This window comes from Symphalangus syndactylus, chromosome 18, assembly GCF_028878055.3.
Source record: "Symphalangus syndactylus isolate Jambi chromosome 18, NHGRI_mSymSyn1-v2.1_pri, whole genome shotgun sequence".
NCBI classification, from domain to species: Eukaryota; Metazoa; Chordata; class Mammalia; order Primates; family Hylobatidae; genus Symphalangus; species Symphalangus syndactylus.
Window position 1 is genome coordinate 62,752,580 of NC_072440.2, and position 24,348 is coordinate 62,776,927.

The 24,348-nt window shown below is 52.9% G+C and overlaps 1 protein-coding gene across 4 annotated transcripts in view; it reads left to right on the plus strand.

The window, feature by feature from the left end:
* The first annotated feature begins 1,085 nt into the window (after nt 1–1,085).
* Nucleotides 1,086–24,348, plus strand: part of GGT5 (gamma-glutamyltransferase 5) — a 28,425-nt gene continuing 5,162 nt past the window's right edge. The window contains exons 1-11 of one of the 4 annotated variants that reach the window (XM_055253488.2): nt 1,086–1,675; nt 13,307–13,437; nt 13,718–13,813; nt 14,291–14,486; nt 15,111–15,268; nt 15,790–15,936; nt 21,513–21,649; nt 22,006–22,196; nt 22,617–22,723; nt 22,852–23,021; nt 23,160–23,270. In XM_055253488.2, the coding sequence (XP_055109463.1) occupies nt 1,503–1,675; nt 13,307–13,437; nt 13,718–13,813; nt 14,291–14,486; nt 15,111–15,268; nt 15,790–15,936; nt 21,513–21,649; nt 22,006–22,196; nt 22,617–22,723; nt 22,852–23,021; nt 23,160–23,270 (1,617 nt within the window). In that variant the 5' untranslated portion in view covers nt 1,086–1,502. The remainder of the gene's footprint in view (nt 1,676–13,306; nt 13,438–13,717; nt 13,814–14,290; nt 14,487–15,110; nt 15,269–15,789; nt 15,937–21,512; nt 21,650–22,005; nt 22,197–22,616; nt 22,724–22,851; nt 23,022–23,159; nt 23,271–24,348) is intronic. The other 3 variants (XM_055253489.2, XM_055253490.2, XM_055253491.2) reach the window with 3 other exon arrangements.

The following is a 24,348-nucleotide window of genomic DNA, read 5'->3' on the forward strand; positions in this document are numbered from 1 at the left end:
GTCCAGGCTGACCAGGGACTCTGGCTGGACATAGGGGCCTGGCAGGCTGTGTGGCCTGTAAGGACACAGTCTGTCTCTGTCTCTCAGTTTCTCTGCTGCCCAGATGGGGGGGGCCCAGACTCCAGGTGTAGACATCTGGAGCAGGCAGTGTTCAGCTGGGGAGGAAGCGTGGAGGACTGTGGGGGCCACGTGGGAAGGATTCCAGCTCACATCACCTGCACCACTGCTGAGCCTGGTCAACAGAGCCCCTCAGTGGGTCCTCACTCCCCTGGCTGCCTCCCATTTAGGCACCCTGAGGCCTGGGGAGAACAGAGCCAGGCCAGTGTCCCTAGAGAGGCTGCGCTGCCAGCACAGTAATAGCGGATTTGGATTCAGGGAATCAGACCCGCAGCCAGAGTGGGGAAGAGCTGCAGGCGGGGTGTGGCCTCCACACAGCCTCCCTCCCTGGAGGCCCATGCTGCATTTCCAGGACAGCAAGTCCTGGACAAATGGTCCCTGGTGCCAAGGGCTAGAGGCATGGTCTGTCTGCATTTCCCACGCAAGTGTCTTGTAGTCACCAGTGTTTGATGCTGTCAAGTCACCCTGTCCTCTCTGCAGACTGGAAAGCCCTTGGCCACCCTGGGGAGTTGTGGGACCCAGGCCAGGCTGCAGAAGCATAAGGACTTGAACCCAAGTTTTAAGTGACACCACCTTGTGTCCCCCTCCCTCTGTCTCTGTTTAGCTCCACCTTGATGCTGACTAGGCTGGGCCATGCAGAGAGGGTTAAGGGATAGAGGTGGGAGCTGGGGAGCGGGACTCCACTCTGGGAGGGGGGCAGCCTTGCCGGATCCAGGGGAGAGAGTTGAGCGGTCCCAGCTCTGCTTTCCCAGAGCTGTCGAGAACCCGGGTAATGGTGTGGAGGTTCTTGGGAGCCCTGCCCCTACCTGGCAACCGCAGTGCAGCAGGCACCAAATTCTGCACATTGGGACAGTGTGACCCTGGGTTCTGGCGGGCGGTAGGTGGGGCTTTGGGACCTACCGGCAGTGAGGGAGTTAACACAGCAGATGACTCCTCTAGGCAAGGAAAACTCCCCTCAGAAGCTTTGCTGCCTGGCCTCCTGCCAGCAACAAGCAGGAGCTGAAAACTAGAAGTCGAGGCGTGAGTTTGGCCACTCTGTAGTGTGCACTTGGTGAGGGCAGCAGTGCACCACAGCTGCCAGCCGTCTGTCCACTCACCCATCTGTCCATCTGGCAGCCTGCTGTTCAGACCTGTCTGTCTGTCCGCCCATCTGTAAGCCCATCTCTGTCCCATTGTCTATCCGACCATCGTTCTCTTACTGTGCTCTTTGTCTAGCTATCTGGCCTATCTGTTGATCCAGCTTCGTGTCTGTCTTCAGCACCCACCTGTTTGTCCATCTGTCCAATTACCTGTGACTCTGTGCATCTTCTTGTCCACTCATCTGCCCACCCATCCATCCCTCTGTCTGCCCACCGGCCTCCCCTCTCCTCCTGGGCTGCAGAGCCATGGCCCGGGGCTACGGGGCCACGGTTGGCCTGGTCCTGCTGGGGCTGGGGCTGGCGCTGGCTGTCATTGTGCTGGCTGTGGTCCTCTCTCGACACCAAGCCGCCTGTGGCCCCCAGGCCTTTGCCCACGCTGCTGTTGCCGCCGACTCGAAGGTCTGCTCGGATATTGGACGGTGAGTGAGAGGTGGGAGGGAGCTGGGTGGCCCTTGGCAGCCAGCCCCTCCTGGAGAAGGCGTGTGTGTGTGTGTATGTATGTGAGTGAATGTATGTGTGGGTGTGTGTGAGTGTGTGGGTGTGTGTGATTGCATGCATGTGTGAGTGTGTGGGTGTGTGAGTGTGTGTGTGTGAGTGTATGTGTGTGTGAGAGTGTGTGTGAGTGTGGGGAGTGTGGGTGGGTGTGAATATGTGTGATTGTGTGTGGGTATGTGTATGGGTGGCGGTGTGTGTGTGTGTGCGTGTGTGTGTGCACGTGCACTGGCCCAGGAAGCAGGAGCCGTGTGTGTGTGTGTGTGTGTGTGTGTGGGCTTGAGTGCCTACAAGGCTTGAGCACAAGGAGACAGCCTCAGGGCCCTTGCACAGAGCAGGTGGCAAGGTGTGCCCGTGGGGCAGATGGGGACTTGGGGACAATGGTGGTATGTGAATCCATACCTGGCTCCAGGATTCAGGAGGCCCATTTGCATATCCCAGGGGGGAACCTGTCTGGCCCCGCCTGACCCTGCTGGCCGGTGCAGGCCCCTTCAGTGAGGCCAATTCTCCAAGGCTGGGGTCTTCTCCCAGGGTCATAGATGAAGGGATTTGGAGGCTCCCTGCGTGGGTACTGGCCTGCTGGGGTACACGATGCTGCCATAGCCAGTCTGCCCCAACACCCAGCCCGGGGCCACATCTCGGGTCTCTCAGTCCTGGGGAGCCCGGTGCCCCACCCCTCACATCCTCTCTCGGAGTCAGGGCCTGGGTCTCGTGAGCTGAGTGACTGATACTTGGTGTCCTGGATGAGGGCGTGGTGGAGAGGGGCCACAGCGGGTGTTTCCTGACCCTCTTCCAGGAAGCCCAGCCCAAGGGAGGCCCCCACTGCTGCCGCTGCAGAAAGGACACATACAGGATGCCCCTTCCTGCCCCCTGCCTCCCATTGGGCCCACGAAATCCAGGGCAAGCCTCCCCTCCCTACCAGCCACCTGGTCTGCTTCCCAGAAGTTCTGTCCTTCAGGCTGTTGGGAGGATCCCAGTGCTTTGTAAACTAAAGCAAGAGAGGAGTGGCCATTCTCTCTCTTTGTTCATTCATTCACCTTTTCATTCCTTCCTTCCTCCCTCCATTCCCCCATCTGTCCATCCTTCCCTGCCCTGATTGCTCATGCCACCCCCCAGCCCCTCCTGACCTGGTCCTTTGGTTTCTCTTCAGGGCTTCCTGTCTCCTCCCACAGGGCTGAGAATGGCAGCTCAGGGACAAGTGGGCACTGGGGACTGCTTAGTCTCCCCAGTGGCTCCCAGGGGATTTGAGGGATTGATGCCAGCTGCCACCCCAGGCTGTGCCCCTCCTCTGCTCGGGAGGACATACAGAGATGCGGCACCCACTTAAACTCGAAGTTGCAAAGATGCAAATGAGACTGGAGTCTCAGGCACCAGAGACCACCCGTGGGCACGTGGCTTTTGGGAGTGGGGACCTGCTGCCACAGATCTCTGAGGAGACTGGACCTGCTGGGTCTCCCCGAGGGACTGTCTGGGGGTCTCCATAGCGTGCCTTGCTGTGTGCGTGACAGTCAGTGGTTGGCTAGGGGTCTCTACTCTAAAGCTCCCTTCGCTGGCACTCCCTCAAACTGTCCCTTGGTGAAGAGAGAGGGTGTGGTTTGCCCCAGTGTTTTGTCAGACAACTCTCTCCACTTCCTGTTTTAAGAAGCTGGGAGTGGAAGAGAGCCTGGGGCTGGCCCCAGCTGCTGCTGCGGAACCGGGGTCACTGGACGCTGGGACCCTGGCTGGGCTGGCTGGGGGGCCTCAGGAAGAGGCCTGCTGCAGCAGCATCCTGGCCAAGATTCCTCCTTGCAGAGGACGCTGGCCACGCTGCCACAGGGTCTGCTGGGGCCACCAGAAGCCCATGCTCCTGCCTCCATCTCTCCCCTCTGTGCTCCCCTCTCACCAGGAGGCCTTCCCAGAGTCCAGTCTTCTGCTTTTTTTTTTTTTTTTTGAGACAATGTCTCGCTCTGTCACCAGGCTGGAGTGCAGTGGTGTGATCTCAGTTCACTGCAACCTCTGCCTCCTCGGTTCAAATGATTCTCCTGCCTCAGCCTCCTGAGTAGCTGGGACTACAGGTGCCAGCCACCACGCCCAGCTAATTTTTGTATTTTTAGTAGAGACGGGGTTTCACCATTTTGGCCAGGGTGGTCTCTATCTCTTGACCTCGTGATTCGCCCGCCTCAGCCTCCCAAAGTGCTGGGATTACAGGAGTGAGTCATGGCGCCCGGCCCCGTCTCCTACTCTGTCTTTCAGCACCAGGTTTTATTCTTGGGATTCTGCTACAGCCGGAGCCCCTGGGTGTGAGTTCCTAATGTTTCTGTGAGTGTGGACCCAGCACCGTGCCTAGTAGACACACAAAAGGAGCATGGTGACAGTGAGCCTGCCATCTCCAGCATAACGACTGTTTTGATCCTTGTAAAAAAGGTGATTTTTGGCTGGATGTGGTGGCTCACACCTGTAATCCCAGCACTTTGGGAGGCCAAGGCGGGTGGATCATTGGAGGTCAGGAGTTGGAGACCAGCCTGGGCAACATGGTGAAATCCCGTCTCTACTAAAAATACAAAAATTAGCCAGGCATGATAGCGGGTGCCTGTAATCCCAGCTACTCGGGAGGCTGAGGCAAGAGAATTGCTTGAACCCGGGAGGCAAAGGTTGCAGTGAGCCAAGATTGCACCACTGCACTCCAGCCTCGGTGACAGAGCAGGACTTGGTCTCAAAAAAAGACAGAAAAGTTCATTTTTTGTTCTAATGGTTATCTTAATATCTTCATCCTATAATTATATGTTTTGTATAATTATAATAGCTATATAAGATATACTACCCCAGTACGTTGTTTTTTGGATATTCTATTCGCCCCTGATGGTTAATTTATGTGTCAACTTGGCTAAGCTATGGTGCCCCGTTGTTTGGTCAAATACTTGTCAATATCTTGCTGGGAGGTTATTTCATAGATGTGATTAACACTGACAGTCAATTGACTTTAAGTAAAACAGATTACCCACCATAATATGGGTGGGCCACCTCCAATCAGTTGAAGGCCTTAAGAACAAAAACTGAGGTTTCCCAGAGAAGCAGGAATTCCGCTTCAAGACTGTAACACACAAACCCTGCCTGAGTTTCTGGCCTGCTGACTGCTCTACAGATGTTAGGTTCCAGACTTCGAGATCAACTCTTACCTGAATTTATAGCCTGCTGGCTTGCCCTACAGATTTTAAACTTGCTAGTCCCCACAATCACGTGAGCCAATTCCTAAATAAATCTCTCTCTGTGTATAACCTATTGGTTTAGTTTCTCTAAAAAACTTCTACATCCAGTTTCCTGGATGTTAAGTAATACTGAAACTAGCTAGTAACTTTTTTTTTTTTTTTTTTTTTGAGATGGAGTTTTGCTCTTGTTGCCCAGGCTGGTGGAGTACAATGGCATGACCTCGGCTCACCACAACCTCCGCCTCCTGGGTCCAAGCAATTCTCCTCCCTCAGCCTCCTGAGTAGCTGGGATTACAGGCATGTGCCACCATGCTTGGCTAATTTTGTATTTTTGGTAGAGACAGTTTCTCCATGTGGGTCAGGCTGGTCTCAAACTCCCAACCTCAGGTGATCTGCCCTCCTTGGCCTCCCAAAGTGCTGGGATTACAGGCATGAGCCACTGCACTCGTCTCCTAGTAATTTCTTCTTTTCCGTGATGTGTCTCTTACCTCTAATAATACTTTTCTTCTTAAAATCTACTTCATTAAAAATAGTTATGCTGGGCATGGTGGCTCATGCCTGTAATCGGCACTTTGGGAGGTCAAGGTGAGTGGGTCGCCGAAGCCCAGGAGTTCAAGACCAGCCTGGGCAACATGGCGAGACCCTGCCTCTACAAAAAATACAAAAATTAGCTGGGTGTGGCTGATATAATTCTAAGTTGGCACACTTGTAGTCCCAGCTACTTGGGAGGCTGAGCTGGGAGAATCGCATGACCCTAGAAGGGAGAGATTGCTGTGAGCCAAGATCACGTCGCTGCACTCCAGACTGGGAGACAGAGTGAGGCTCTATCTCCAAAAAAAAAAAAAAAAAAAGTTATACAGCTTTCTTGGTTAGTGCATGCATGATATATTTTTCATTATTTTCCACCTTTCTGTATCCTTATATAAAAGGCATTAGTTGGGGTTTACTTTATTTCCAATTACTTTAATTTTTATTGATTGTCGTTTTAAATTTAGGTAATGATTTATTTGGGTTGAAAGCCACCACCAGTTTGCTTTCCATGCCTATTCTGTTTCCTGTTATCTCCTTTCACATCTTGTTTTGCATTTGTTATTTTTATTATTCAATTTCCTTTTTCTCTATTAGTTTCCTAACTGTGCAGTCTTGGGGTTATTTTAAAAGATGACAGTAGATTATTTTAGAGCTTACAACATGCATCCTTCACTTACCAAAGTCTAACATGAGCTAGTACTTTTTTTGTTGTTTATTTGTTTTTTCTTGACATAGAGAGAGTTTTCCTCTGCTGCCCAGGCTGGAGTGCAGTGGAGCAATCTTGGTTCACTGCAACCTCCGCCTCTTGGGTTCAAGCAATTCTCCTGCCTCAGTCACCTGAGTAGCTGGGACCACAGGTGTGCACCACTATGCTTGGCCAATTTTTGTATTTTTTTTAGTAGAGACAGGGTTTCACCATGTTGGCCAGACTGGCCTTGAACTCCTAACCTTAAGAGATCTGCCTGCCTTGGCGTCCTAAAGTGTTGGGATTACAGGCGTGAGCCACCATGCCCAGCCTATGAGTTAGTACCTCTATCCTCTTCCTAGTCAGTACAAGAACTTTCGAACAGGAACTAAATTTACCCACAATGACTTATATGCTAATATTTTTGTGTATTTTAAATATATATGTGTGTGTGCATAGATGTATCTGTGTGTTTTTTGTGTTTTTATTCTTATTTATGTTGAGAGTGTAGAGCTATGTAAAAGTAAAGAGAATTGTGTAATGAAGCCCCATGTTTCCACTCAATTTCAACAACAATCTTATGGCCAAGCTAATTTCATGTATACTCTTTCCTGCTTCCCTCTACCCCACATTATTTCAGTGCAAATCCCAGATATATAACTTTACCCATACATATTTCAGTATGTTTTATTTATTTTAAGCCCCACAACATATCATTTTCTATACTACTATAATTTTATACCAATAACATTCATTTAGATTTACCCACATGTTTACCTCTTCTGTTACCTTTTTTTTTTTTTTTTTTTTTGAGACAGTCTCACTCTGTCGCCCAGGCTGGAGTGCAGTGGCGCGATCTCGGCTCACTGCAAGCTCTGCCTCCTGGGTTCACGCCATTTTCCTGCTTCAGTCTCCCGAGTAGCTGGGACTACAGGCACCCGCCACCATGCCCGTCTAATTTTTTGTATTTTTTAGTAGAGACGAATTTCACTGTGTTAGCCAGGATAGTCTCGATCTCCTAACCTCATGATACACCCGCCTCGGCCTCCCAAAGTGCTGGGATTACAGGCGTGAGCCACCACGCCCGGCCACCCTTTATTTTTATTTATAAAAATATCTTTGGGGAAAAAATATCTTTGGGCACATGGTCAAGGATCTCCTGAGGCTGTGTCATGGGCTATATATATATATATATATATATATATTCCATATATATACACACACATATATATATTCCATATATATATACACATATATGTATGTGTATATATACACACTTTCACTTTTTTTTTTTTTTTTTGAGACAGAGTCTTGCTCTGTCGCCCAGGCTGGAGTATAGTGGCGTGATCTCAGCTCACTGCAACCTCCACCTCCCTGGTTCAAGCAGTTCCCCTGCCTCAGCCTCCGAAGTAGCTGGGATTACAACAGGCGCATGACATCATGCCCTGCTAATTTTTTTGTATTCGTAGTAGAGACAGAGTTTCACCATATTGGCCAGACTGGCCTCAAACTCCTGACCCCAGGCAATTCGCCTGCCTTGGCCTCCCAAAGTGCTGAGATTACAGGCGTGAGTCACCGCGCCTGGACTTTTTTTTCTTTTTTTTTTTTTTTTGAGACGGAGTCTCACTCTGTCCCCCAGGCTGGAGTGCGGTGGCAAGATCTCGGCTTCCTGCAACCTCCACCTGCTGGGTTCAAATGATTCTTGTGCCTCAGGCTCCCAAGTAGATGGGATTACAGGTGCCCACCACCACACCTGGCTATTTTTTATATTTTTGGTAGAGATGGGGTTTTACCACATTGGCCAGGCTGGTCTCGAACTCCTGACCTCAGGCGACCCACTCACCTTGGCCTTCCAAAGTGATGGGATTACAGGCGTGAGCCACCATGCCCGGCCATTTTCACTTTTGAAGGATATTGTTAGTGGGTGTAGAATTCTAGGTTGGCAGATATTTTCTTTCCTCAGTTTGAAAACATGGTTCTCTTGTATCTGATTTCTCCTGTTTTTATTGGGAAGCCAATTCTCAGCCTAATTTTGCTCATTTGAAGGCAATGACTTTTTATGTTGTTTTGTTTTTTGAGATGGAGTCTCACTCTGTCGCCCAAGCTGGAGTGCAGCAGTGTGATCTCAGCTCACTGCAACCTCCGCCTCCTGGGTTCAAGCGATTCTTCTGCCTCAGCCTCCAAAGTAGCTGGGATTACAGGTGCCCACTACCACGCCAGGCTAATTTTTGTATAGAGATGTAGAGATGGATTTTTGCCTGTTGGCCAGGCTGGTCTTGAACTCCTCATTTCAGGTGATCCGCCCGCCTCAGCCTCCCAAAGTGCTGGGATTACAGGTGTGAGCCACCCTGGCCTGAAGGCAGTATCTTTTTTCCTCTGGCTGCTTTGAAAAGTTTTGTCTTTGCTTTGAGCAGTTTTACACGGATGCATTTAGGTGGCTCTTCATTCCATGACTTGATTCTTTTTTGTCCGGTTTAGAAAATTCTCAGCTTTATCTCTTCAAGTATTACGTCTTCCCCATCCTCTCTCTACTCTCCTTATGAGACTCCAATTTCACATGATTTATGCCTTGTTAAAGTATCTCCCATGTGTCTTAATCCATTTCCTGTATGTTTTATCTCTTTTTCTCCTTGTACTTCATTTTGCATCAAACTGTCTCCCAATTAGCCGGGCATGGTGGCGGGTGCCTGTAATCCCAGCTACTCAGGAGGCTGAGGTGGGAGAATTGCTTGAACCTGGGAAGCAGAGGTTGCAGTGAGCCGAGATCATGCCATTGCACTCCAGCCTGGGCAACAGAGTGAGACTCTGTCTCAAATAAATAAATAAATAAGCAAATAAATAAATATAAAAAATCCTATCTCCCAGTTCACTATTTTTTTATGTTTGTGTCTAGTCTGCTGTTCAAATTGAGTTCCTAATTCCATTTTTTTTTTTTTGAGACTTAGTCTCTGTCTGTTGCCCAGGCTGGAGTGCAGTGGTGAGATCTCAACTCGCTGTAGCCTCCACCTCCCGGGTTCAAGCAATTCTCATGCCTCAGCCTCCTGAGTAACTGGGATTACCACCACGCCTAGCTCATTTTTTATATTTTTAGTAGAGATGGTGTTTCGCCATGTTGGCCAGGCTGGTCTCGAACTCCTGGCCTCATGTGATTCGTCTGCCTCTGCCTCCCAAAGTGCTGGGATTATAGGCATGAGCCACCACTCCCAGCCTCCATTTTTAATAGTTGCCAGTTCTTTGATAAACTTCTTATTTCTTTATATCCTTGAATATAGATATAAAGTACTTATTTTAAAGTACATGGTCTGATGATTTCATAATCTGGAGATCCTATGGGCCTTTTTAAAAGTTGTCTGTGCTTTCTCATGAGCTTTGTTCCTGCTGTCTTATTTCCTTGTTTGCTTGGTTGTTTTTAATTTAGCACTGGAGAATGTGTATAAAAATTGTTAGAGGATGGGTGTGGTAGCTCATGCTTGTAATCCCAGCACTTTGGGAGGCCAAGGCGGGCAGATCATGAGGTCAGGAGTACAAGACCAGCCTGGCCAACACAGTGAAACCCCGTCTCTACTGAAAATACAAAAATTAGCTTTGCGTGGTGGCTGGTGGCTGTAATCCCAGCTACTTGGGAGGCTGAGACGGGAGAATCGCTTGAACCCAGGAGGTGGAGGTTGCAGTGAGCTGAGATCGAGGCACTGCACTCGATCTCAAATAAATAAATTTGCTATCTCAAATAAATAAATAAATATAAAATAATCTGAGGCCTAGGGGTCTGAAATTCTGAGATCTCCTTAATGCATTTGAGTGACTGAGATGATTTGAAGCTGGATCCAGTGCTCCTGACAGCTGCTCTATTTCTAGTTGACTGTGACTCTTAGAGTGAGAAACCTGCACCCCACGTGCAGGGCATTATGGCATCCCCTCCCTCAGCCACATGAGTAGGTCCACAGCACTGCTCTAGACCAGGTGTGGTGGCTCATGCCTATAGTCCCAGCTACTCAGGAGACTGAGGCAGGAGGATTGCTTCAGGCCAGGAATTTGAGAGCAGCCAGAGCAATATATTAGGTTGGTACAAAAGTAATTGCAGTTTTTGCCATTAAAAGTAATGGTGACCCTGTCTCAGAAAAATAAAAAGCAAAAAAAAAAAAAAAAAAAAAAAAAAAGAGAGAGAGAGAAAAGAAAAAAAAGAATCACTGCTCTGTCTCTCAGCCTCCTCTTCAGGATTGGCGGTCGCCTTGAGGGGAATGCTGGCCTTGCCTGTCTCCAGCCTTGTACTTCTCTGCCTCCTATGAATTTAAGCACATGTTTTCTATTTGCTGGGCTTTTCTAGTTCTCTGAGGGAAGTGTGGTCTGAATTACAGTCTCCCATTACCAGGAAGTCTGATTTAAATTTAACTGATCTTTTTTTTTTTTTTTTGAGACGGAGTCTTGCTCTGTTGCCCAGGCTGGAGTGCAGTGGTGTGATCTCGGCTCACTGCAAGCTCCACCTCCCAGGTTCACACCATTCTCCTGCCTCAGCCTCCTGAGTAGCTGAGACTACAGGCACCTGCCACCATGCCCAGCTAATTTTTTGTATTTTTAATAGAGATGGGGTTTCGCCGCGTTAGCCAGGATGGTCTCGATCTCCTGACCTCGTGATCTGCCTGCCTCAGCCTCCCAAAGTGCTGGGATTACGGGCATGAGTCACCGCGCCCGGCCTTACCAGATTATTTTTTTAAAATGTAAGGGAGCAAGGCCAATGCTGGGGCCTGGGTAGGAGGCCATTGCAATAACCCAGGTGAGAGAGGTTGGTGGCTTGGACCAGTGTGGTGGAGATGGAGGTAGAACCTGCATCCGGAGTCACTGGTGGGTTGGATGTGGGGAAGGAGGAAAGTGACCAATCCAGGATGGCTCCAGGGTGTAGGCGCTGAGCAAAACGGAGTGGTTGTGTCAATTTCTAAGACGATAAGGACTAGGAGAGGAACCATTTCGTGGAGACGGTTGGAAGGAAAATCAAAAGTACAGTTTAGGTCATGGTATGTTTGAAATGTTTCTTAGACACCCAGAGTGGGTACCTTGTGCATAGCTGGGCATAAGTGTCTGGAGTATAGGGAGAGGACTGGCCGGAGATAAAGTTGAGGAGTTACCATCACACAGGTTGCATCTCATGCCATGAGCCTGGATGGACTCACCCAGGGAGAAGATATAGATGCACAAGGACCATGGACCAAGCCTGGGGCCCCCAAAATCAGGAGACCAGGGAGGTGGGAGGAAAACCAAAGCCTGGCAGGGTTGGGGAGATGGGTGCAGGGACGTGGGCCATTCCCTCTTGGGGCTTTGGTTTCCCCATCTGTAACCATTTACCCCATTTTGCCCTGGAAGCCAAGACAACTGACAAGGCTGGAAGCAGAGAGGTTGGGGAAGCAAGGGTGCACTCCATTTAGTTAGGAAGTGAGGCCTTTGTCTGGGATGGGAGTTTAAAGTGTTTTTCTTCCCCCAGTTTGTCATTTGGCTTTGTTTATGGTGTTTTATTCTTATAAAAATTGGTGTTTATGCCTGACTTGTTTATTTCATCTTCTGGCTTTGTGCTCTCTTTCCCATTTGTGTCCCTGTAGCACCCATGTGTGCCACGTGTGGGCCCAGAGGGGGACATGTGGCTCAGGATCTGGGGAGGGTTTGTGTCCAGATGGACGTGCTAGGTCAGGCCACAGATGCCTGAGCCAAAGGAGGGTGCTAGGGCCACAGGTCCCACGGGGTGGGTGCAGGGACCCAGGTCCACTCCCTCTTTGGGCCTTGGTTTCCCCATCTGCAACTGGGGTTTAAATGCTGGCTTCTAGCCGGGCGCAGTGGCTCACACCTGTAATTCCAGCACTTTGGGAGGCAGAGGTGAGCAGATCATCTGATGTTGGGAGTTTGAGACCAGCCTGACCAACACGGAGAAACCTCGTCTCTACTAAAAATACAAAATTAGTCAGGCGTGGTGGCGCGTGCCTGTAATCCCAGCTACTCGGCAGGCTGAGGCAGGAGAATCACTTGAACCCGGGAGGCGAGGTTGCAGTGAGCCGAGATGGTGCCATTGCACTCCAGCCTGGGCAACAAGATTGAAACTCTGTCTAAAAAAAAAAAAAAAAAAAAAAGCTGGCTTCTTGAGGTGCTGGGGAGGAAGGATTCCTGGGTGTGAGGGAAGAGGTTGTCCTCGGTGAGCTGTGCAGGCCTGTGCCCCAGGGACAGGAATCATCACAAGGTAGGCCAGGCTGACCAGCCCTCAGTGCTAAAGGGCCCACCTCTTGCTGCTCATGGACTGATGGGGACGGGTAGCCCAGAGCATTTATTTTCTTTCTTTCTTTTCTTTTCTTTTCTTTTTTTTTTTCTTTTTTGAGACAGTCTTGCTCTGTTGCCCAGGCTGGAGTGCAGTGGCACGATTTCAGCTTACTGCAACCTCTGCCTGCTAGGTTCAAGCGATTCTCCTGCCTCAGCCTCCTGTGTAGCTGGGATTACAGGTGCCCGCCATCACATTCAGCTACTTTTTGTATTTTTAGTAGAGACGGGGTTTCACCATGTTGGCCAGGCTGGTCTTGAACTCCTGACTTCAAGTGATCCACCCACCTCGGCCTCCCAAAGTGCAGGGATTATAGGCGTGAGCCACCGCGCCCGGCCTAGGCCAGAGAATTTCCATAGGCTCAGAGCCCCAGGAGAAGTTGTGGGGCCCATCAGCTCAAGCCCTATGCCCTGGTGGTGGCAGGGAAGGATCCTGGGGTCACCTGCCAAAGGCCAGCCTTGAAGTAGTTGTGGCCAGAGTGAGATGGGGAGTGGAGTCCCAGGGTGGGCTCCCGAGGCCACTGTGAGGGACTGAGAGGTGGCCTAGGCCTGGTTCTGCCTGTGGCATATGAGCTGGTGCTGCTGGGAACAGTGGCAACAGGAGTACTTTGCAAACTGAGAAGCACCTTGTATATGGCAAAGGTCAGTGTAAATGGCATCACACTTTGCAACTGTGGTGTGCTGTGGACCTGTGAGCAGCTGGATTCGATGGGGAAGCCGGGTTGTGTTCTGCAACCTAATCTGTGGTTTGGTGGCAGCCGACGGGCCACCTCAGTCACCATTCTCAAACGAGTGCCAGCTGAGCAAGCCTGGTGGGGAGGCAGGGGGAGGGGAGCCCCACAGCGACTCTGTGCCATGTCCCCTAGAGCCATCCTCCAGCAGCAGGGCTCACCCGTGGATGCCACCATCGCAGCTCTGGTCTGCACCAGCGTCGTCAACCCTCAGAGCATGGGCCTGGGCGGAGGGGTCATCTTCACCATCTACAATGTGACGACAGGTGGGCCCACATGTGACCTGCCATGGGGAAGATGGGCTTGTCCACACCACTGCGTAACCCCTTCTCCAGCCAGTCCCATCCACTCAAGCCCGTTTCTGGGTGTTCTTGGGCCCCCTGCCCTGCCGCCTGTGCCTCAGCTGTGCAAAGCCCTTGTGTCAACTCCTGTCCCTGTGTTAGCCCAGAGTCCATCTCATAATGCAGAGATGGAAACTGAGGCCTAGAGCAGGCCAGGGACTGTCTGCAGGGTCCATGACCACTCACCTGCCCTGCCCTACTCCAGGGAAGGTGGAGGTCATCAATGCCCGGGAGACGGTGCCGGCCAGCCACGCCCCGAGCCTGCTGGACCAGTGTGCAAAGGCTCTGCCGCTGGGCACAGGTGACACCCCACGGAGGTCCCCCGCTCCCACCCCCCAGGCCATAGGACTGACCAGAACACCCCGGCAAAGGAGCAGCGCCTCACGGACAGGCTGTGACTCCCTGGCACGGGGGGACAGGGAGCCTGTGGGGAACCCCCAGCCCCAACCTGCAGGGATTGAGAAGGTCCCCCTTGGGAACGGACTCTCTGAGGTGATCCAGGGAGAGGGACCAGGCTGGACAAAGGCCTGGAGGGTTCAGTGGAGATGGGTTGGCGGGGCAGGGTGGGACTCCTGGGCCAGTTTGTGCAGGGCCCCTTGGGCTTGGCCATGGACTTTGTGGGGAGCCACAGGTGATTTGAGCAGGGAGGGACGTGGTCGGGTGTGGGCTCCAGAAAGCTCACTCTGGCTGCTGTAGCTGGGGGGCCACATGTAGGGGTGATGGCAAACCCGGGAAGGCCTGGAAGCCACAGGATTGAGAGCTGGGATGTGCCATGCAGGGGCCCAGTGGATTGGGGTGCCCGGGGAGCTCCGCGGCTATGCCGAGGCCCACCGCCGCCATGGCCGCCTGCCCTGGGCGCAGCTGTTCCAGCCCACCATCGCGCTGCTCCGAGGGGGGCATGTGGTGGCCCCTGTCCTCAGCCGGTTCCTGCACAACAGCTTCCTGCGGCATTCCTTGCAGGCGTCAACCCTGCGGTGAGCCCCACATGGTGGCCCTGGGCTCCTGGGTTTAGGCCTTATCCTGTCTGGGCCCAGTCCACACCCCAGCTCTGCCTCAGTCCCTCTTACACTGGAGGATTGACCTTCGGGGTACTGAAGACCTTAAGGCCAGGACAAAGAGTACTTTTCATGGCCCTTCCAGCTCCCCGTGGCAGAGCCTAACTTGGGGTTAGGCTGGGGGGAGTTTATTGCCCAAGTGATAGGACTCCAAGGTGTGGATTTGGGCTCCACCACCTGCCCTGGGGCCCCAGCCTCCTTCTCCCTCTCTCTGGCATGGCAGGAGGGCTTCAACTGCCACTCCCACCCGCCCCACCCAGCCCACTGACAGGCCCTCCCAGAAGTGAGATGACAGGCCCTAGGTGGACCCAGGCCCCACTGGGATATTTGCCCTCACTGGACCAGGGCCATGAGCTGGGTGAGTGGTGTCAGTCCCACCACCTCCTAGAGAATCTGCCCCCTGGTGTCCACCCCAGCGTCTCAGGACCCTGGGCCAGGGAGCCCCCCACTGTAGGGTCCTGAGGACTCCACCCACGAGAGCCCCGGAAGAGTGTGGCTGCCTCTGGGACCTGGCCCCACCCTGAGGCTCCCCCCATCCCCCAGCCAGCTCTTCTTCAACGGGACAGAACCCCTGAGGCCTCAGGACCCACTCCCATGGCCTGCGCTGGCCACCACCCTGGAGACCGTGGCCACGGAGGGCGTGGAGGTCTTCTACACGGGGAGCCTGGGCCAGATGCTGGTGGAGGACATTGCCAAGGAAGGTCAGCCTCCCTGAGGTCCCATACCCCATCCCTGCTGGAGGAAAAGCCAAGTTCTGGGCACTGGGGATTGAGGGCAGGCTCCTTCCCAGGCCCTGAGGGAGTGCTGGCGGTGCCCGGGACCCCGAGAGGCCATGCACCTAGCTCTGCCAGCCCAAGGACCCTTGTGGTCCAGGACCTCAGAGAGCAGAGCCTGCAGGTTAGGGCCAGCAGAGGGGCGTTACCGATGGTCACGGCAGGAATGGGTAGCCGAGCTGACCATTCTCACAGGCTCTCATAAGCCAGCTCCCTCTCCCATCTTCCCATTCCTCTCCCCAGCCTCCCTGCCTCTGGTCTCTGTCCACCCCTCCACGCCTGGCCCCAAGGGGCCGGTCCTGAGGCCACTGCCTACAAACCTACCATCATCCTCTGTGTCCACAAGGCGAGAGCATGAGTGGAATCCCATTGTGTGACCTGACAGCAGTGGCTATTCCTCCCTGCCTCAGTTTCCCATCTGTTCATGTCCCCTCTCCTTCTCGTCCCAGGGAGCCAGCTGACGCTGCAAGACCTGGCCAAGTTCCAGCCCGAGGTGGTGGACGCCCTGGAAGTGCCCCTGGGGGACTATACCCTGTACTCACCACCGCCGCCTGCAGGGGGTGCCATTCTCAGCTTTATCCTCAACGTGCTAAGAGGTAAAGCCCCTGCCCAGAGCCCTGGCGCCCCCCCGCACCCCCTGCCCCCGGGAATTCAGACTCCAAGCCCAGACAAGACCCAGCTCAGCTCCATAAACCGGGTTCACAGATGCACAATATGAAGACAGAGCTGTGGAAACCAATCAGGATGGTGGGTTTTAGAGCTGGCCTCCGGCCGGACCCATATGTGAGGCTTTGCTGAAGGGTGTGACATCATTCGTCCAGAGTCCTCCTCCCGCTGGGTGACCAGTCCCAGACACAGAAGCAGGTGGGCTGTGTGGGTGGTGAGCTGCCCATCACGGGCGTGCACCCGGGGGAGCGAAGCCGGCCCAGCCCAAGGCAGCCTGCAGTGGGGTTCTGGCAGTGCTGAGGCCTGGGGCTGCCTGCGCTGGCTTAATATTAGTGTCCTGTGTCTGCCATTGCAAATCACCACAAGCTTGGTGGCTTAAAATAACAGAAATGTGTCCTTTCACAGTTCTGGAAGCCAGAAGCCCGGTATCTAGGTGTCCACAGGGCTGCATTCCCTTGGGGGCTCCAGGGGAAAATCTGTTCTTTGCCTTGTTGACCTAAATAAAAAACAGAACAAGGCTGTCAAAGAAAATAATGTTTGTTCCAGAGTAGGCATCGCGGTAGGAATACCCATGCTAGGGTCAACTATGTGTGCATTCAGGGAGGTGAAGGAAGACAAAAGTTTTCAAAGAGAAAATGAGGAAGATTATATAACTTTTTTGTTTACAATCAATGATAATTTATTGTACATTTCATTTTTTTCACTGCATTATTATTATTATTATTATTATTACTGAGACGGTGTCTTGCTCTGTCGCCTAGGCTAGAGCACAGTGGCACAATCTCGGCTCCTTGCAAACTCTGCTTCCTGGGTTCAAGCAATTCTCCTGACTCAGCCTCCCAAGTAGCTGGGATTACAGGCATGGGCCACCACACGCCGCTGATTTTTATCTTTTCTTTTTTTACTTTTTTTTTTTTTTAGACAGAGTCGTGATCTCAGCTCACTGCAACCTCTGCCTCCCAGGTACAAGCAATTCTCCTGCCTCAGCCTCCCAAGTAGCTGGGATTACAGGTGCCTGCCACCATACCCAGTTAATTTTTGTATTTTTGGTAGAGATGGGGTTTTGCCATGTTGGTCAGGCTGGTCTTGAACTTCTGACGTCAGGTGATCTGCCCACCTTGGCCTCCCAAAGTGCTGGGATTACAGGCATGAGCCACCGTGCCCAGATGATTTTTATCTTTTTAGTAGAGACGGGGTTTCACCATGTTGGCCAGGCTGGACTTGAACTCTTGAACTCTTGAACTTAACTGACCCACTTGCCTCAGCCTCCCAAAGTGCTGGGATTCCAGGCATGAGCCACCTCTGCTTGGCTATTTTATTTTTATTTCATTAGTTTTTGGGGAACAAGTGGTGTTCGGTTGCATGGAAAAGTTATTTAGTACTGATTTCTATTTTTTTTTTTTTTTTTTGAGATGGAATCTCACTCTGTGGCCCAGGCTGGAGAGCAGTGGCATGATATTAGCTCACTGCAACCTCTGCCTCCGAGGTTCAAGCAATTCTCCAGTCTCAACCTCCTGAATATCTGGGATTACAGGTGCACGCCACCAAGGCTGGTTAATTTTTTTTTTTTTTTTTGAGACAGAGTCTCGCTCTGTCGCCCAGGCTGGAGTGCAGTGGCGCGATCTCGGCTCACTGCAAGCTCCGCCTCCCAGGTTCACGCCATTCTCCTGCCTCAGCCTCCTGAGTAGCTGGGACTACAGGCGCCCGCCACCATGCCCGGCTAATGTTTTTGTATTTTTAGTAGAGACGGGGTTTCACTGTGTTAGCCAGGATAGTCGCCATCTCCTGGCCTCGTGATCCGCCCACTTCGGCCTCCCAAAGTGCTGGGATTACAGGCGTGAGCCACCGCATCTGGTCTTTAGTGGTGATTTCTGAGATCTTGGTGCACCCATCACCCAAGCAGTGGACACTGTACCTAGTGTGTAGTCTTTTATCCCTCATCCCCCTCCCACCTTTCCCTTTGAGTTCCCAGAGTCCATTATAGCATTTTTCTTTTCTTCTGAGACAGAGTCTCGCTCTGTCACCAAGGCTGGAGTGTAATGGTGCATCTCGGTTCACTACAACCTCCGCCTCCTGGGTTTAAGCGATTTTCCTGCCTCAGCCTGCCAAGTAGCTGGGATTACAGGCGCCTGCCACCACAACTAATTTTTTTTTTTTTTTTGTATTATTAGTAAAGATGGGGTTTCACCATATTGGCCAGGCTGCTCTTGAACTCTTGACCTCAGGTGATCTGCCTGCCTTGGCCTCCCAAAGTGCTGGGATTACAGGTGTGAGCCACCATGCTGGGCTCCATTATATCATTCCTCCTGTTTTTTGGAGATGGAGTTTTGCTCTTGTCACCCAGGCTGGAGTGGAGTGCAACTGCGCGATCTCAGCTCACTGCAACCTCTGCCTCCCGGTTCAAGCGATTCTCCTGCCTTAGCCTCCCGAGTAGCTAGGACTACCCGTGTGTGCCACCATTCCCGGCTAATTTTTGTATTATTAGTAGAGACAGGGTTTCATCATGTTGGCCAGACTGCTCTCGAACTCCTGACCTCAGGTGATCCACCCGCCTTGGCCTCCGAAAGTGCTGGGACTATAGGCAGGAGCCACTGCGCCCGGCCCATTGTATCATTTTTGTTCCTTTGCGTCCTCATAGCTTAGCTTTGGTATATATGTTTCGGGCCTGGCGCGGTGTCTCACGCCTGTAATCCCAGCACTTTGGGAGGCCAAGGCAGGTGGATCACGAGGTCAGGAGATCGAGACCATCCTGGCTAACACAGTGAAACCCTGTCTCTACTAAAAATACAAAAAATTAGCCAGGCGTGGTGGTGGGCGCCTGTAGTCCCAGTTGCTTGGGAGGCTGAGGCAGGAGAATGGTGTGAACCCGGGAGACAGAGCTTGCAGTGAGCCGAGATCATGCCACTGCACTCTAGCCTGGGCAACAGAGTGAGACTCTGTCTCAAAAAAAAAAAACAACAAAAAAAAAACTGTTTTGAAATGATCATCCTTGGCTACTAGGATGCATGGAAAAGTGATAAGGGTGGCACTGGACAGGCCACTCGTGGGCAGACGTCTTTGCAGAAGTATTTTTTGTGTAAGATTGTGATGGGCTTTTTGTAAGGTTGTGAGCTGTTATTTTTTTGAGGCAGGGTCTTGCTCTGTCACCTGGGCTGGAGTGCAGTGACACTGTCAAGGCTCACTGCAGCCTCAACCTCCTGGACTCAAGCAATCCTGTCACCTCAGCCTCCCAAACTGCTGGGATTACAGGCATAAGCCACTGCACCCAGCCGACAACGAGAGTCCTCTCTTCATGGCCTTTCCCTGGCTCTATTTTTCAGCGTGTTTTTTTTTTTTTTTTTTTTTTTTGAGACAAAGTCTGGCTCTGTTTCCTAGGCTGGAGTGCAGTGGTGCAATCTTAGCTCACCGCAACCACCGCCTCCCGGGTTCAAGCAATTCTTCCTCCTCAGCCTCCCTAGTAGCTGGGACTACAGGCACCCACCCTCACGCCCGGATAATTTTTGTATTTTTGTAGAGATAGGGTTTCACCGTGTTGGTCAGGCTGGTCGCGAACTCCTGACCTCAGGTGATCCGCCTGCCTCGGCCTTCCAAATTGCTGGGACTACAGGTGTGAGCCACCGAGCCCGGCCGCAGCTCTGTTTTGACAATTTTCACAGCCTCTTCCCATTTCCGGTGGCTGCCAGCGCTCCTTGGCTTATGGCTGCCTCACTCTAGTCCCTGTCTCCATGGTCATACTGGTTTCTCCTCTGCTCTGTGTGTCCTCTGCTCTGTGTGTCCTCTCCTCTGTGTGTCCTCTGCTCTGTGTGTCCTCTCCTCTGTGTGTCCTCTCCTCTGTGTGTCCTCTGCTCTGTGTGTCCTCTCCTCTGTGTGTCCTCTGCTCTGTGTGTCCTCTCCTCTGTGTGTCCTCTCCTCTGTGTGTCCTCTGCTCTGTGTGTCCTCTGCTCTGTGTGTCCTCTCCTCTGTGTGTCCTCTGCTCTGTGTGTCCTCTCCTCTGTGTGTCCTCTGCTCTGTGTGTCCTCTCCTCTGTGTGTCCTCTCCTCTGTGTGTCCTCTGCTCTGTGTGTCCTCTGCTCTGTGTGTCCTCTCCTCTGTGTGTCCTCTGCTCTGTGTGTCCTCTGCTCTGTGTGTCCTCTCCTCTGTGTGTCCTCTGCTCTGTGTGTCCTCTGCTCTGTGTGTCCTCTGCTCTGTGTGTCCTCTCCTCTGTGTGTCCTCTGCTCTGTGTGTCCTCTCCTCTGTGTGTCCTCTGCTCTGTGTGTCCTCTGCTCTGTGTGTCCTCTCCTCTGTGTGTCCTCTCCTCTGTGTGTCCTCTCCTCTGTGTGTCCTCTGCTCTGTGTGTCCTCTCCTCTGTGTGTCCTCTCCTCTGTGTGTCCTCTCCTCTGTGTGTCCTCTGCTCTGTGTGTCCTCTCCTCTGTGTGTCCTCTGCTCTGTGTGTCCTCTGCTCTGTGTGTCCTCTCCTCTGTGTGTCCTCTCCTCTGTGTGTCCTCTGCTCTGTGTGTCCTCTCCTCTGTGTGTCCTCTCCTCTGTGTGTCCTCTCCTCTGTGTGTCCTCTCCTCTGTGTGTCCTCTGCTCTGTGTGTCCTCTCCTCTGTGTGTCCTCTCCTCTGTGTGTCCTCTGCTCTGTGTGTCCTCTCCTCTGTGTGTCCTCTCCTCTGTGTGTCTGTCTTACAAGGACACTGTGATCACATTCAGGGCACATCTAGATAATCTAGGATCATCTCCTCCTCTCAAAATCTTTAACATACTTTAGGCTGGGTGCGGTGGCTCATGCCTGTAATCCCAGCATTTGGGCAGGCTAAGGTGGGTGGATCACTTGAGGTCAGGAGTTGGAGACCAGCCTGGCCAACACGGTGAAGCCCCATCTCTACTAAAAATACAAAAATTAGCTGGGCGTGGTGGCAGGCGCCTGTAGTCCCAGCTACTCGGGAGGCTGAGGCAGGAGAATCACCTGAACCCAGGAGGTAGAGATTGCAGTAAGCTGAGATCGTGCCACACACTCCAGCCTGGGTGACAGAACAAGACTCCCTCTCCAAAAAACACAAAAAGGGTGGGGCATGATGGCTCACGCCTGTAATCCCAGCACTTTGGGAGGCCAAGGCAGGCAGATCACTTGAGGCCAGGAGTTCGAGACCAGCCTGAACATAGCGAAATCCTGTCTCTACTAAAAATACAAAAATAATTAGCTGGGTGTGGTGGTGAACGCATGTAGTCTCAGCTACTCAGGAGACTGAGGCACAAGAATCGCTTGAACCCAGGAGGCAGAGGTTGCAGTGAGCTGAGACCACACCATTGCACTCCAGCCTGGGCAACAGAGTGAGACTCTGTCTAAAAAAAAAAAAATCTTTAACATACTTTTCCACTTAAGGTATTAGTCACTCTTGTGCTGTATAAGGTAATATCCACAGGTTTTGGGAATTAGGATGTGGGTGGGTGGATCTTTCTACGGTGGGAGGGGCAACATTCAACCCATTACATAGGGTGACCCCAACCTGTGCCCCAACCCCTCTCCAGGGTTCAACTTCTCAGCAGAGTCGGTGGCCAGGCCTGAAGGGAGGGTGAACATGTACCACCACCTTGTGGAGACGCTCAAGTTTGCCAGGGGGCAGAGGTGGAGGCTGAGGGACCCTCGAAGCCACCCCAAGCTCCAGGTGAGGTTGCTGGGCTGGTGGGCCGTCCTCCTCCCCAGCTAAGGACTTGGCATGAAAGGAGGGTCAGGCCTGGCAGGGGGAGGTTGGAGGGATACCTATGTGGTTCTAGGCCAGGGCAGGACTGAAAGGGATCCCGGGATGGCAGGTACAGGGGTCAGGTGCAGGAGTGGCACCATATCTCAAAGGACCTGGAGGGTGAGCAGAGTCTAGACCTAGCCTGGGCTTGAGGGAGGCCTGGCCACAAGGTGGAGGACAGACTGGAGGTGGCCCCCATGGAGGCTGAGCTCATCCTGCCCTTGGTTCTGCGGATCCCACCTGGCCCCTCACTGACCCTGCCGCCTGCCCACCTACCCCAGAATGCCTCCCGGGACCTGCTGGGGGAGACCCTGGCCCAGCTCATCCGCCAACAGATCGATGGCCGGGGGGACCACCAGCTCAGCCACTACAGCTTGGCCAAGGCCTGGGGCCACGGGACAGGCACGTCCCATGTGTCTGTGCTGGGGGAGGATGGCAGCGCCGTGGCTGCCACCAGCACCATCAACACACCGTGCGTGGGGCTTGGGGGAAGGCTGGTGGCCTCACTCCTCCTCTCCTAGACCTGCACTCCCCCAGCCCCACATCCCCTCACTTGTCCCCATGGGGCAGCACCTTGCTTTTGCCCTTTTTCTCCTCCTCTATTTCAAAAGGGGCCCCCACCCCTGACATCTCTGGCTGGAAAGGCTGCTGCTGGGGTGGCCCCGACCCAAGATTTACCTGGGAATGGGCAGCCTCACTCAGAAGGGTGCCCTGATATGGGGGCACAGGTGGGTCTTTGGGGACCCCTCCTGGGTGGTGCCAGGGAGAGAATAGCGGCTCCAGCATGCTTTGGGGCAGCTGTAAAATGAGGGGGTCCTGCAAGGCGTGCAGGGCAAGTGGTGTCTGGTGGGAGCCCCAGGTCCTAGCCCAGGCTCTGCCTCCACGGCTGCAGCTTTGGATCGATGGTGTATTCACCACGGACAGGCATCATCCTCAACAACGAGCTCCTGGACTTATGCGAGCGATGCCCCCGGGGTTCCGGCACCACCCCCTCACCTGGTGAGAACAAGGCTTCCCACCCAGGGTCCACAAGGGCCCCCACCAGGGGAGAGGAGGGAGGGCTGGGCTGGGGCTGCATGCTAACCCCTGGGTGGGCCACTGCACTCGCCAAGCCACTGTTTGCTCAGCAGTGAATGGAGACAGGGTGGGTGGAGCTCCCGGAAGGTGCTGGCCCCCAGTTCCAGGCGAGCGTTCCCCATCCTCCATGGTGCCCTCCATCTTGATCAACAAAGCCCAGGGGTCGAAGCTAGTGATTGGCGGGGCTGGTGGGGAGCTCATCATCTCTGCCGTGGCCCAGGTGAGTCTGGGGCTCCTGGCTCGAGTGTCTCCTCTCTGGGCAGCATACTGTCTGACTCTCTCTGGAGTGGGGATATGAGGGCTGATGTAGGGTAGTGGGGTACCCCCTTTCTCCCTGCAACCCTCATCTCTCCCCCAGGCCATCATGAACAAGCTGTGGCTTGGCTTTGACCTGAGAGCGGCCATTGCAGCCCCCATCCTGCATGTCAACAGCAAGGGCTGTGTGGAGTACGAGCCCAACTTCAGCCAGGTGAGACTGAGGTCCGAGCTGGATGCCTAGGGCAGAGCCCACTCCCCAAGTCCGTGCTTCTCAAAGCCACCTGGGAGGAACTCAGTCACTGAGATTCTTAGGCAGGTACACTTCAACTTTGGGGGCCATAGGAGTTGGGGACCTTGATGGGTGAGGCTGTCAGTGGCCTCCAAGACAGAGAGCAGGGTGTTGTCTACGCTGCTCCCAGGCTGAGGATCTCAGCACCTTGGTCTCTGGTCTGTGGTTGATGCCATTTTTCAGAAATGAGTTTTCCTGGCTGGGGCCTCTCAGACTCTCCCTCATGGTGACTTTTTCCTTGTGTGATTTGTAACTTATATTTGCAATTTTATTTGTCAAAGAGGTTGTTTTTCCTGTGGCAGTCTGTAAAGTGATTTTCTTCTGGGGCACTAGGGCATTGGTGGTGATTTTTACTATATATATAAATTTTTTTTTTTTTTTTGAGACAGCATCCCACTCTGTTGCCCAGGCTGGCGTGCAGTGTTGCGATCACAGCTCACTACAGCCTTGACATCCTGGACTCAAGTGATCCTTCCTCCTCAGGCTCCCAAGGAGCTAGGACTACAGGTGTGTGCCACCGCACCTGGATAGTTTTTATCTTTTTGTTTTTCGTAGAGACAGGGTCTCTCACCATGTTGCGTAGGCTGGTCTTGAACTCCTGAGCTCAAGCAATCTTCCCGCCTTGGCCTCCCAAAATGCTGGGATTATAGGCGTGAGCCACCATGCCCGGCCTACAAACATTTTTTTGATTCCCCACAGAAGCCCATGGTGCAGCTCCAGGGGCTGAATTCTCCCGGCTGACTCCCTCTCCATCCTTAGACAGAGACTCAGCTTCCTCGGAGCATCTTTGGGTTGATGGATGCCCTTTGTTAGGATCTGTTTAGAAGATTGATAGTGGCCGGGCGCGGTGGCTCATGCCTGTAATCCCAGCACTTTGGGAGGCAGAGGTGGGTGGATCACGAGGTCAGGAGTTCCAGGCCAGCCTGGACAACATGGTAAAACCCTGCCTCAACTAAAAATACAAAAATTAGCCAGGCGTGGTGGCACACACCTGTAATCC